The sequence below is a fragment of the Octopus bimaculoides genome, chromosome 5, assembly GCF_001194135.2.
Source record: "Octopus bimaculoides isolate UCB-OBI-ISO-001 chromosome 5, ASM119413v2, whole genome shotgun sequence".
Lineage (NCBI taxonomy): Eukaryota > Metazoa > Mollusca > Cephalopoda > Octopoda > Octopodidae > Octopus > Octopus bimaculoides.
This window is the reverse complement of record NC_068985.1, coordinates 113,742,697-113,757,232: the sequence shown is the minus strand read 5'-3', so window position 1 is coordinate 113,757,232 and position 14,536 is coordinate 113,742,697. Positions and strand designations below refer to the sequence as shown.

Genomic DNA, 14,536 nt, shown 5'->3' with positions numbered 1-14,536 from the left:
ACGCTCGGGAATACGGAAAGTCTTTAACGTTTCGAGCTACGCTCTTCAACAGAAAGAATATGGAGAAAAACACGGAGAAAAAAAATTGAATGGTGTTTGGTCAACGATCTGTATTCTTTCTGTTGAAGAGCGTAGCTAGAAACGTTAAAGACTTTCCGTATTCCCGAGTGTCATACTAATACATCCTTTTGTTGTTTACACCACCTGTCCTCGTCTGTTGTTGTTTTTTTTCGTATATATATAACATCATCATCATTTAATGTCCGCTTTCCATGCTGGCATAGGTTGGACAGTTTGACAAGCAGAAAACTGCCCTAGACTTCTGTGTCTGTTTTGGCCTAGTTTTTACAGTTGGATGCCCTTCCTTATACCAACCACCCTACAGAGTGGACTGAGTGCTTTTTATATGCCATATGAACAAAGGTGAAGTCAATTTTGGCATGGTTTTTACAGTTGGATGCCCTTCCTAACATCAACCACTTAATAGTGTTGCCTGGATGTTTTTTTTTATGTGACACCAGCACTGGAAGGGTCACCAAGTAACTTGCAAGACAAAGATCCTTTAAGAGGGGAGAGGGCATTGCAAAGGTGATCTTGTGCCAGATCTACATATATATCACATGACCAACCAGGCTATCAGATGTTGTTACACATCGCTGGTCACAATGCGCTTTTGCATTGTTTTAACCTTTAAATTATGTCACCCCACTGTCTGGGCAAGCAGGCCAATAATCCCTTCACTGATTAAAGGGGGGCTGGGGCAATGTGAAATTAAGTGTTTTGCTCAAGAACACAATGCACTGCCCTGTCAGGGAATTGAACCCACAACCAAGTGATTGTGAGTGCAACAGCCTAGAAAGAAAGAATGAACTAGCAAAACCTGGTAAAAGAAATAGGATCAAAAATCCTTCCTGAGCCATAGGCTAACAAGACCAGTTTCCTGCATTCTGTGGTATAAAGAGATATTATCTTGCTTGGAAACAGTTGAGGGTTGGTGACAGGAAAGGTATTCTTCCATAGAAAATCCTCCTCAACAAATACCATCTGATCTATACAAGCATGGGAAAGTAGATGTTAAAACCAATGATGATGATTATTATTATTAATGATATCCTTTGTTTTTTAACATGGTAGAATATGATGTGAAACAGATTTGGTTGCTATTTCTAAATGACTTAGGCATTGTATTAATTAAAGACTTGCTGGTTTTAACCAAACCAATAATGCATTGCTTGTGGATTGATAAAGTTTTGCATTAAAATTGAAGGGATGTAGAATCTACTTAGAATGGCTTTAAGGGTAGGGCATACACAAAAGAAAACCATTATTCTAAAGGATTAAAAATAAAATGTGGTTTAGAAGTGTAGGAAACAAGACAGCCCAGCTTACACACTATTATTACTGCAACGCATTTCACAATCTACCCTGTCTTCCATCCACGCTTACTTCTAAGGTCAGTTAGCACTATTATTCTACTCTAGAACTTTGGTGCCATTAAGACTATTACAAGATATAATTAGTATTTCCTCTTCTTCCTTCCTTCCTTCCTTCTTTTTTTTTTACTGTGTGTATGTGCGATGTCCTTATCTTAATTAAATAGTACTTTCTCACAAAATCTTAATCCTTCAGTTCAAGTAACCTAATCCAAGTTTTTAAGTTTTCTAAATCTTCTTAAAAAAAAAAAAAAAAATTCATTTCCTCCCACCCACAAACATTACTACGTGGCCACTCTCACTCTCTCTCTCTCCTCCCTCTCTTTCTCTCTGTATTTTATACTCATTTTTATTCTTGTTTCGTCTCTTAATCTTTCTTTCAATTATCGGTCGAAATGCTTAGCGGCATTTTGCCTGTCTTTATGTTCTGAGTTCAAATCCCACTGAAGTCGACTTTACCTTTCATCTTTCTGGGGTTGACAAAATAAGTACCAGCTGAATACTGGGGGTCAATATGATCAGCAGCAGCAGCAACAGTAGCACCAAGCTGATAGAATCATCACTGTCCTGGACAGAATGCTTACTGACATTTCCTCCAGCTCTTTATGTTCTGAGTTCAAATCCCACCATTGTAAGCAATGACAAATAACCGAGACCTTTTGGTAATATGCCATGCTGGAGCATCAATATATCATGTTGGACCCATCAAGCCAAATGAAGTCATAGTTACAGCAGATACTGGTATCATGCAACTGGCATTCATGCCAGTGGCATGTAAAAGCGCCCATTACACTCTCGGAGTGGTTGGCATTAGGAAGGGCATCCAGCCATGATAACCATGCCAAATCAGACTGGAGTCTTGTGCAGCCCCTCAGCGTACCAGCCCTGGTCAAACCGTGCAACCCATGCCAGCATGGGCAACGGACATTAAATGTTGGTAATGATATATATATATAGATATATATATATATATAGATAGATAGATAGATAGATAGATAATGTACATACACACATATGCTGAAATGCTCAGTGCTTCTTTTTAAATGTTAATCACACAGCTATCTCTCTCTGTTGGCAAGTGGTTGTTTGCTAATCAGTCAAAAATCAGATCGTTTGATCGATCGGCAAACTTTCACTCAGTAATATGCTGAATCTTATGCTTTTTCTGTCTTCTACAACATCTTCACTGGTTCCACTTCCTCTGAGCTTCAAAACTAAATACCATTCCCCCTCAAACACCCTCCCCACAACACACTGGCTTTTCCTTCTCTTGTTGAACTTTTTCTTCCATTCCATTCGTTAAAACCAGCAAATACACACATTTGGAGTAAAACAGCAGGTGAATTCTAGACAAATGTTGTTTTTTTTTTTTTTGTGTGTGCGTTTTCATTTTAAAAAGCTGTTCTGTTAGACTTTTTTCTCACCAAACATCTCTTAATTTAAGAAACAAGAAAGCAATTATAAAAACATACTGCCATTTGCAACCCCTCCTCTATATCATGGGTTATCCATCCATTACTTCCAAATTAGCATTTTTCTTTTCTCTTTCAAAAATATTTTGATTTGAATCAGCTACAAGATGTATGAGAATTTCTCTCCTACGCATAGCTGTGTGTCTGAGAAGCTTGTTTACAACTACAGGGTTTTGGGTTCTGTCCCACTGTGCAGCACCTTAGCAAGTGTCTTCTTCTATAACTTTAGTGAAATTGATAGATGGAAACTGTATTGAAGCTCATTGTATATGTGTGCATGTGTGTGTGTGACTGCAGTCAATGTTTGTGTGTCTCTGTGTCTCTATCACTCCATCACTGCTTCACGAGTGTTGGTTTGTTTACATCACTGTAATCTAGCAGTTTGGTAAAAAGAGACATTGAGGTCAGTTTTTTCAGCTAAAAAGCCTTTAAGGTGATGCCCTAATGTGGCCATGGTCCAGTGAGTGAAACAAGTAAAAGGTAAAAGACCAACATCAGCTCTCCTTGAGTATCCTCTAACCCACAAGCCCTTCTATATTATGGGTTGTTTGTTCATTAAATTGATTTCAAATTTTAGTGCAAGGCCAGCAATTTTGGGGGAGGGGGTAAGTTGATTACATTGACTCCAGTGCTCAACTAGTACTTATTTTATTGACTCTGAAAGGATGAAAGACAAAGTCAACCTTGGCAGAATTTGAACTCAGAATGTAATGCCTTTCAGCATTTTTTGCCTGACACTAATGATTCTGCCAGTTCAATACCTTTTGTCTGTTCATTAAATTAGGATTTTTTTCATTTTTTTCAAAACATTTTAAATTTGAATCTACAATGATAAACAAATATAATCTCTCCATCCACTTCGTCATCATCATCTTCACCACCATTTAACGTCTGTTTTCCGTGCTGGTATGGGTTGGCCAGTCTGACAGGAACAGCAAAAATCGGGGGAACTATGCCAAGCTCTACTGTCTGCTTTGGCATGGTGTCTATGGCTGGGCAACTTTTCTAACACCAACCTTTTTACAGAGTGTACTGGGGCTTTTTTACATGGCACCAGCCCTAGTGAGGTCTCCAAGTAACTTGCAAGGCATGACCCCCTCAACTGAAAGGGAGGAGGAGTAGCATAGAACAAGGTGGCTTTGTGACAAGTGATGAGAGGCAGTATAGAACAAGTATCTTGCTGCAGTGGAGATACATAGGTACTCCAGTCAGAAAAGAGAAAGATGAGAGAACCTAGCAGTGAACATGTATTAGATGGGATGACCCTTAAGGTACAGAGAGAGGAATATAAGTGAAATGGTTGAGAGGATTTGCTAAGCAGTATTTTGCCTGGTGCTACATTATGAGTTCAAATTCCGCCAAGGTCAACTTTGCCTTTCATTCTTTCAGGGTCGATAAATTAAGTACCAGTTGCATACTGGTGTTGATCTAATCGACTGCCCCCATCTCCCAAAAATTTTAGGCCTTGCGCCTAGAGTGGAAAGGTTGAGAGGATTTGACAGAGTGGGCAAGAGGCTCACAAGAGTTTGAAAGGAGAGTGCAAGATAGGGGGGAGGAGAATGTGTGGCGAACACGGATGGAGTAGATAACTTGCCTGAAAATTCTTCCTTTGTATCACTGGTTGTCAAATTATTATTATTATTTTTTTTTTGTCTCTTTCAAATATTCTTTAATTTGAATAATCTACTGGCATGGATATAGGTACCGGTGTCTGGCTATGTGGTAAGAAACTTGTTTCCCAACCACATGGTTCCAGATTCAATCTCACTGCATGGCACCTTGGGCAAGTGTCTTCTACTTATATAGTCTCAGGCTGACCAAAACCTTGTGAGTGGATTTGGTAGATGGAAACTGAAGAAACTTGTTGCGTGAGTGGGCATATCTTTGAGTTCAGTATTTGTCTCCAACCGTTGGTTGACAACAGGTGTTGGTGTGTTTACATCCCCATAATTTAGCAGTTTGGCTAAAGAGGCTGATACAATAAGTACCAGGTTTAAAAGGAAAATGTACTGGGGGTTAATTCATTTGACTAAAAACTCAAGGCGGCGGTGCTCCAGTATGGCCATGGTCTCTTGATTGAAAGAAGAAAAAGAACAAAATGAGCAAACATTTTCTCTCCATCAACTTCATCTCACCTTGAATATCCTCTAACCCTAACCCCCATCTCCTCTATATCTTGGGCTGTGTGTTACCTTCAAATTAGCAATTATTTTTTTTATCTTTCAAAAAATTTTTAATTTGAAGAATCTACAAGATGAATGAAAATGTCTCTCTCCATTCAATTTCATCTCACCTGAATATCCTCCAACCCACGTTTTTTTTAGTTGGGCTCCTAAGTGGTTATATTCTCTACTACTGTTCTTTCTCCTCTTTGATTATTACCATTGTTCACTGTCTGTGACTGTTGATTCCACTGATGGCAGGAAGTATATGTCAGCAAAATTTCTTTCATTCTTTCATTATTTCAAGCGGTCTTTCACACTTGAAAGCTCTCTGTCTCATCACTTCTGTCACAGCCATCATTTTTTTTTTGTTATATTTATATTTTTCTTTTTTTTCTTTCTCTCTTTATTTCTAGTTCTTGTCCTACATTTTTTGCCTTTCTTTTATACATTCATATATTTTTCTTTTTTATGATTTTTATGCTTGTTGTTGTTGTTCTTGCTTCTTCTTCAATCTTGTCTTCTACCATCTTTCTGTCTAACAAGTGTTCTCTTGCTTCCTCCTTGTGTCTCCTAGCTTTTTCTTCCATCACTAATTATTTCCATATATACACACACACACACACACACACACACACACACACATATATATATATATATAATAATAATAATAATATATATATATATATATATATATATACACACACACACATACATATATATATGTGTGTGTATATATATATACACACACACACACACACACACACACAGACAAGTTCTTATCCCCACCATTCTTTCATTATTATTATCATTATTATTATTATTATTATTATTATTGCAGTAGTTTTAGTACAAAAACGACTAGTCTTTTTTTTTTTTTGCATTCAGTGTAAAAGAAATAAATTGCAGAGACCTTTTTTTTTATTATATGTCAGACTATGTGTGTGTGTGTGTGTGTGTGCATGTGTACTGTATTTGCTGCTAGTTATTGGTTAAAAAGATTGACGCTATTCAGTTGTGAAATTAATTTTATGTGTGTGTGGATATATATATATAACTTTTTTTCCCAATTTCTATTGGCAGTATACCGGATCAAAATTATGTCCACGGATTGAATATGATTCGGCTGTCATACCTGTTGCCTCTGGCACTGAAAAAAGCGTTTCCTTGAAGGCAATGAACTTAAAAGTAAGTAATCGAGATTATTTTGTCTCTCTTAATTAATATATATTTGAATTTCTCTGCGTGCATGTGATTTCATTAATCTGAGATGTGATGGCTAAGCACATCACCTTTCTTAAACTCTCTTCCATTGACTGAAGTTAATTAAGCTTTCTAATTTAAAACTAGTGTATCTTTGATTCTTTCCCAATGAGACGAGGAGGAAGAAAATATTGCAAGTGATACATACATGGCTTGGGATTTCTACAGAAGCTACAAGATGCATCTTATTGATTCTCTAGGATGCCTCATCAGTGGTACTTCAGAGTTCTCTGGGGGTTTTAAGTCTTTCAACATTAGACCTTTCCAACCCAGTCGATCCATCTAGGGTTAAGTCCCAGCTTCCATCCCAGTAGCAGTAAACTACTGGCCTACCCACTTTATCCAAAGCCACCTAGTGGCCTTCCCTGCAGATTCAGTAATTGAGTTTATGGTTCTCCTTTTTGTTGCACCATGATCAGTCAGATCTTTGCAGAATGAATGCCCCCATAAAACCCCAGCTTCCTACTTCGAAAGCTTTGCAGTGCACTTGCCAGCCATGGTTTCTACACTGCTCTACAAGCTTTTGGTATTTGGTAAGCCGCTTCTTAGGAGTTTCTTCCATATATCCTTCCTAAGGCACAATTATTTTCCACATGATCACCTGTTCAGAGGAATTTGAGATCACTATCTCTGGGCTGAGTGTTGCTGGTACAATGTGGTCTGGAAACAGGTTAGGCAACATGTTATCACCTTGTTATTGCTTAGTTCCCGATCGTTTTTAATTTTGCAGACAAATGATCAAAATCAGGGTCATCTTTGCAGCATTATAGGCCCCAAGCAAATCACTACACAGGGCCCTATAGTAAATTTTAATCAACATCGAGCCACAACTTACATAGATCAGAATTTCAGCTTTAGACCTATGAGGCTCCTGGGCAACTACCCCATGTGACCATTCCTTAAGATGGTACTGGTTAAATAATTCTAGTCAGAGCCAGCCAGTCCTCTTCTTTTTTTAGACAATGCTTATCTTAGACTATGTTTTCCAATGTGACCTACTATCTATAAGGTAATAAATTTAAGAAGGATTTTAAGTTAATTTAAGATTTTAAGTAAATTTTACGTTAATTTAAGAAAGATTTTAAGTTAATTGAAGGATTATAAGTCAGTTGACCTCTACAAAGACTCATGTATGGAATAAAACCTTTGTGAAATTGTTGAAATAAAAGGAAAGTTGGTAGAGGTGTACTTTAAATGACTATATTATTCATTCAGAAAGTGAAGGAATTACATAGAGCAATTTAAAGAGAACAGAGATAGTCGGATATGCCAAATCACTGGCAGTGAAACAGCTGCACCCAGTTGTCTCATTATTCTGCCCAGTACCATTGCTTTCCAAAAAAACGTTTAAGTATTTTAAAGGAAACCCTCTCTTAAATCACCAAACCAGGAATTTAAATTATTTTACTATTCCAATTCTAAATATTAAATTATTCTCAACAAGGTTTTTTTTTTCTCCTTTACTTTTTCTTTTTTTTCCCCTACCCCTTTGACTAAGCAGGCATACAGCCTCCTAACACACACACACACACACACACGTGCTCTGTATCTCTCAGGTCTTCACTGTTGTCTACCCCGAAGGGTATCAATCAAAATCATCTAATATATCATCATCATCATCTTCAACTTAATATTGCTCTTCTTCATCTTGTTGTTGTTCTTGTTACTGTAGTTTCTTCCCTTCTACCTCCTCGCCTCCCTCTTCCCTTTCCTTTCTTTCTTTCTTTCTTTTTTCTCCTTCCATTTTCCAAGAAGGGGTCGATTTGTGCAGTTTAAGGTATTTTCTTCTCACTCCTTTCTACCCTGCTACCCTACTGCAGCCACTTCCTTTACTCAGTAACACTACACATACCCACTCATCCACCCATTCACCTCCATTTACTCCACATTACCCATGGTTTTGTCATTAACCCCTTCACCACCACTTCCACCCTCACCTCTCATCTGTAATATTTCTAGCCAATTTACCATCAAAGTCAACATCACTCACTACTTTTCCATTCTCTCCAACCCCTTCACCATCACTAGTCTTTGAGAACTTTTTCACCATAGACACAGGAATGGTTGTGTAGTTAAGAAGCTGGTTTTGCAGCCATGTGGTTTCAAATTCAATCCCACAGCATAGCATCTTGAGTGACTTCTGCTATAACTCCATGCCACCATCTGGAACACACACACATTCGCATACATGTGTCTTTTGTCATTCCCCCCACCACCATTGCATCACAATTCAGTTGGTCTCTTTTACCAAATCACTAAGCTACAGGAACATAGACAAACCAACACCAGTTGCCAAGTGGTAGTGGAGGACAAATACAAAGGCCTATTCATGTGTTATTTCTTTACTACCCACAAGGGGCTGCACACAAAGGGGACAAACAAGGACAGACAAACGGATTAAGTCGATGATATTGACCCCAGTGCGTAAATGGTACTTAATTTATCAACCCCGAAAGGATGAAAGGCAATTTGAACTCAGAACGTAGCAGCAGACGAGTGTTTATTGAGCGAAAACAGATGATTTTGATTGATACCCTTCGGGGTAGACAACAGTGAAGACCTGAGAGATACAGAGCACGTGTGTGTGTGTGTGTGTGTGTTAGGAGGCTGTATGCCTGCTTAGTCAAAGGGGTAGGGGAAAAAAAAGAAAAAGTAAAGGAGAAAAAAAAAACCTTGTAGCGACCCCTGTTGTATAAAAAAGAAAGCGGCGAGCTGGCAGAAACGTTAGCATGCCAGGTGAAATACCGCTAAGCATTTCACCTGGCGTGCTAACGTTTCTGCCAGCGGCGAGCCGCCTTCTTTTTTGTACAACAGGGGTCGCTACCACCCCCTGCCGGAGCCTTGTGCAGCTTAGGTGTTTGCGCTCAATAAACACTCACAACGCCCACTCTGGGAATCGAAACCGCAATCCACTGACCGCGAGTCTGCTGCCCTAACCACACACATATATTGTCATGATCATCAACAACATATCCATACCTATGTGGGTCAGATGCAGTTTACTGAGGTAATTTGCAATGGCTGGATACCCTTCTTGTTGCCAGCCCTCATCTGTTTCCAAGCAAGGTAATATTTCCCCATGGTCAAACATATTCTTGCAGAATAATGGAAGTAAATGACACTGTTTGCATCACAGTGACAACCATTTACAACTATCATGCAATGTCAAGACAAGGAAACACAAACACATACACAAATGCATGCAAGCATGCATACATACATACATACATTTGTTCGTTAGTTCATTTGTCTGGATGAACAGACGGAGTTTTCAAATCCAGTACTGAAGGTACACCGTCAGCTTCGTACCTATTATTATTGGAGAATCAGGATACATCTGGTGCAAAGTATGGCTGAACTTGGGATCGTGGGGAGAGAATGCAAATCTTAAATTCATACGCTACAAATTATCATGATATCTGCAACTATAAATATCTGCAAGACCTTAAGATTTAAAGGATGGTTAAGACCGGATGCTTTCCTTTACGACCTTGGTACAAAGTAGGTGACTGGTCAAATGGTCAAAATTTACTCTAAAATTAAAAAGAGGAAGAGAAGGACACACACATGCACATGCTTATGTACACACACGTCCATATGATGGGCTTCTTTCAGTTTCCATCTACCAAATCCAGTCTCAAGGTCTTGGTTGCTATAGCAGGAGACACTTGCCTGAGGTGAGACTGAACTCAGAACCATGTGGTTTGGAAGCAAACTTCTTACCATGTAAACCATCCTTACAACTACACCTTATATGTGCACACATGCACATGTATGCACACACACACAAATACATACAGAAAAAGAAAAGTGTGAGAAAAAAAAGGATGCACTCCACTCTTGTTCTGTCAACAATTTCAAGCCCCACCCTAACCAGCATAGAGCGAGGTTATTAAAATTAATACATAAAATAAGAGTGGTGTTAAAAGGGATGACACCCTGATTGCCACCACTGCCATATTGGGATTGCAGTATTGTCGATAAATGAATAAAAGTGGGTAAGGGTGTTTTCTGTTGCTTTTTTTTTTTTTAAGTTGGTTGGTTGGTTGGTTGGTGGCAGACATTGTGTCTTCTGCTCCCACCACTGCTGCCAAAAGGGAATTGTTAAAATTCAAATGAATAAATAAATAAAGGAGTGTTTAAAAAGCATCATCATCATCATCATCATCAACATCATCATTGTCATCACCATGAAATGTGCTGTTGGCCTTCATGGCAAAAGTTATAAAAATGTACTTCCAGTTGTAGAAAAGTAGCAGGGCTGTGTGTGTGTGTGTGTGTGTGTGTGTGTGTGTGTGCATGCAAAGAGAGGAATGGCATTTGAGGTGTAATGAAACAAATGAGGAGTGGATGATAAATAGAAAACGTAGCTAAAGAAAATATTTTGAAATACCCTCCAACTATCCATTAACATTTAAGGAGTTTGTTTTTTTATACATTTATTTTATTATTGCTATTATCATTATTATTATTATTATTATTGGCTCTAATGTTAGAATTTATTCACCATCATCATTTTGTTATCATTAAAAGATTATCAAAAAAATAAAAAAAGAAAAGAAAACAGAGAGAAAAAGTGGGGAAGAAAAATGCTATTTTCTGGAGTGTACCCTTGCCATCATGTTTCATTTCTAAAGCAAATTTTCCTTATGGTGTTATTATAAGATTCTTGACATTTCACTGAGTTTTTACTTCTGGGTTTCATGCGTGTGGCATGGGTGGGGAGATACACCCTGTTTTCACTTCCTTCCCCCATCACTGTGAGAAGAATGTCAATTATGGAGAAGAGATTGAATGCAATAATGCTTTTAATTTAATTTGTAATGTCTTTTTATAAGAATTATAATATATTTCTAATTCAAGAATTCATTAAGAGAAAAATATTTATTTATTGAAAAAAAAAAATTATAAATTAAAAATCCTGAAAGAAGTTATCTCCCCCTACCAACTACATCAGTATATTCTGCCAAAATTATAAAACACAAAAACAAATTTAAAAAAAAATACTAATGATTAGTATTATTACTATTATTAAGGCAGTGAGCTGGCAAAACTATTAGCATGCTGGACGAAATGCTTGGCGGTATTTCGTCCGCAGCTACATTCTGAGTTCAAATTCCACCAAGGTCAACTTTGCCTTTCATCCTTTCAAGGTCAGTAAATTTAGTACCAGTGAAAGACTGGGGATCGACTAGTCCCCTACCCAAAAAATTTCAGATTACCTGCTTGAGAGTGGTTGGGGTTTGCTCCCGCCTGCTAACAATATATTGTATATAAAGGGGGCAGAGTCACACCGATAACCAGCTAGTGGAGAATTTGCCTGGGGTTAAACTAGTAGTAACATGAAACGGCCACTTTTATATGGTGATTGACTTTACTTTTTAGTATAGTTACTACCCTGGTCTCTTCTTGAGATTTACAACTAGCTATTATTGTTATTTTTATCATTGAGGACACATGGCCTAGTATTTAAGGTGTTGCACTCATGATTGCAAGACCGTGGTTTCAATTCCTAGACCAGGTGGTATGTTGTGTTCTTGGGCAAAACACTGCTTCTCACATTACTCTGTGATCTCTTTGACACCTGACTATATATAGTACACCATACACCTGTTCAGGGGACGTTGATTTGATGGAGGGAGTGAGCTCATGTATGGCACATATATTTGATCACTAAACCAGTGGTTCCCAGCTTGTGGTCCATGGACCCCTGGTGGTCTGCAAAGGTAGTAGTCGGGGGTCCATGAACATGTTAAGCTGACAGACCTTTCAATATCCTGGGGATCTGTGGGAAAACTCATTTAAATCAAACGGGGGTCCTTCGTAGTGAAAAGGTTGGGAACCACTGTTATAAACAAATCATTTGTGCAGGTCATTTGACAAAAAGCCAAACAGTCAGTCATACATTATCTTCAATAGGAAAGTCCATCATCACCATCATTATTATTATTATTATTATTATTATTATTATTATTATTATTATTATTATTATTACTACTGTTATTACTAAAGCGGCTAGCTGATGGAATTGTTAGTATGCCAGGTGAAATGTTTAGCGGTATTTCCGCTGTCTTCACTTTCTGAACTCAAATTTCACCGAGGTCAACTTTGCTTTTCATCCTTTTAGAATCAATAAATTAAGTACCAGTGAAATGCTGGGGGTCGATGTAATCAACTAGTCCCCTCTCCACAAATTTCTGGCCTTGTGCCTTTAGTAGAAAGGATTATTATTATTATTACTACTACAACTATTATTGTCATCATTATCACTATTATTTTAAACATATAATTCAAGAGCACAACATACCACTCAGTCTGTAAATTGAAACCATGATCTTACGATTGCAAGTGCAACACCCTAACCACAGGGCCACATGCTCTTGAGAGTAAACTTCATGAAGACAAAAATCTTTGGTCAGTAAAAAGGAAAACGAGGCTTTGTTGCAGTGAGGGAAATAGCTATGATTGATATGTGGGAAAGGAGTAATTTAGGACTCCATATGGTGTATGTAATGTGAACTATGGATGGCTAAGAGGTGTTCTGGGATCTAAGATGTGAATAGCCATGTGGCCCTTTCTTTCGTACTTTAACCTCTCGTCTCTTAGCATTAAGCTCCCTCCCTCAGAGTGTCTAGACTTGCAAGCTGCATAGTGAATATATTAGTGCCATTAGTGTGGAAAAAAGCACATGGCACACAATGTAAAAGGTTTTATCATTAGGAAGGGCTTCCCATTGTAGAAACCATGTCAAAGTAGACACTGGAGCACAATGCAGTTCTTGGATCCATTGGATCTTACCAAACCATCCAGCCCATGCTAGTATCAAACGTGAACATTAAATGATGATTATGATGATGATGATGGTGATAATGGTGATATGATTTTTATTTATTTAAAAAGAAACTTCTATAAGTTATTTTCAATTTTAGAAAAATAGAAAAAAATCCCGCTCCACATACATGCCCCCCCAGTACTGACATCCCTATCAAATAAACTCACCACCATCACTCCTTTACAAAATACCATCACCAAACCTTCAGCTGTCAACCTTTCTAGCCAGTATATGCTCCCCTCCCTGTCCTTCTACAGTCCCTCCTTTACATACTACAACATCCTATCAACACCACCTTTGTCATGCTACCCCTATCTTCTCCACGACACTGTTATGTCTGCAGAACTGCCAGTGGAAGAAAGAAAGTTGTCTCGGTAATTATTGTAATAATTGCATTGCTAAGTAGCATGCTTGAGAGGACATTCATGCAGATGCATGCATCAGAGTGAATGCATGCATGTGCATTTTGGAGAATGCATAAAAAAACATATGTAGTACATGATCAGTTGTCTAAACATTTGACAATGCCCCACCTTATCTGTTTACACATCTGCACAACCACCACCACCACCGCCACCATCATGTTCATTCTTCTCTTAACTGACTTCACCTTCAACTTCTACATTACTGCCAGAAGCTTAAAAGGGGTGGTGATTATAGTAGGGTATATTATTTAATTTTTTTTTTTTTTTTTTTTTTTTTTTAGATAAAAGAATTTGAGATTTTATGGAGGGTGGGGGTTAGCAGGATATTTTTTTGTCTGTGTAGCTTTTATCATTTACTCATTTCAGTCTCCAGACTGCGGCCATGCTGGGGCTTTGCCTTGAAGAATTTTAGTCAAATGAATCAATCCTAGTACTTTAATTTTTAAGCCTGGTACATATTTTATTGGTCTCTTTTGCTTGACTGCTAGGTTATGAGTGGGTAGGACAGTCACTAAGAGTCCCAGTGCTCAACTAATACTTATTTTATCGGCCCCAAAAAAATAACTGGCAAAGCTGACTTGGGCAGAATTTGAACTAATAATAATAATAATTATAATAATAATAATAATAATAATAATAATAATGGTAATTTCAAATTTTGCCACAAGGGCAACAATATTGCGGGGAGGGAATGAATCAATTACATTGACCCCAGTTTTCAGCTGGTATTTATTTTATCAACCCCTAAAAGATGAAAGGTAAAGTCAACTTCAGTGGAATTTGAACTCGGAATGTAGCGATGGGTGAAATACTGCTAAGCATTTTGTCCGACATGCTAATGATTCTGCCAGCTCACCACCTGAATAATAGTAATAATAATAATAATGATAATAATAATAATGATAATAATAGTGATATTTTATTCAAGCATAAAGCGAGAACCTTTTGG

At 37.9% G+C, this 14,536-nt stretch overlaps 1 protein-coding gene across 3 annotated transcripts in view; it reads left to right on the top strand.

Annotated features, from left to right (window-relative positions):
* The window catches only part of LOC106878623 (plexin-A1), an 803,747-nt gene that overhangs the window by 665,356 nt on the left and 123,855 nt on the right, over positions 1–14,536 (top strand). For all 3 annotated transcript variants that reach the window (XM_052967952.1, XM_052967953.1, XM_052967951.1), the window contains exon 10: positions 6,151–6,255. In XM_052967952.1, the coding sequence (XP_052823912.1) occupies positions 6,151–6,255 (105 nt within the window). The remainder of the gene's footprint in view (positions 1–6,150; positions 6,256–14,536) is intronic.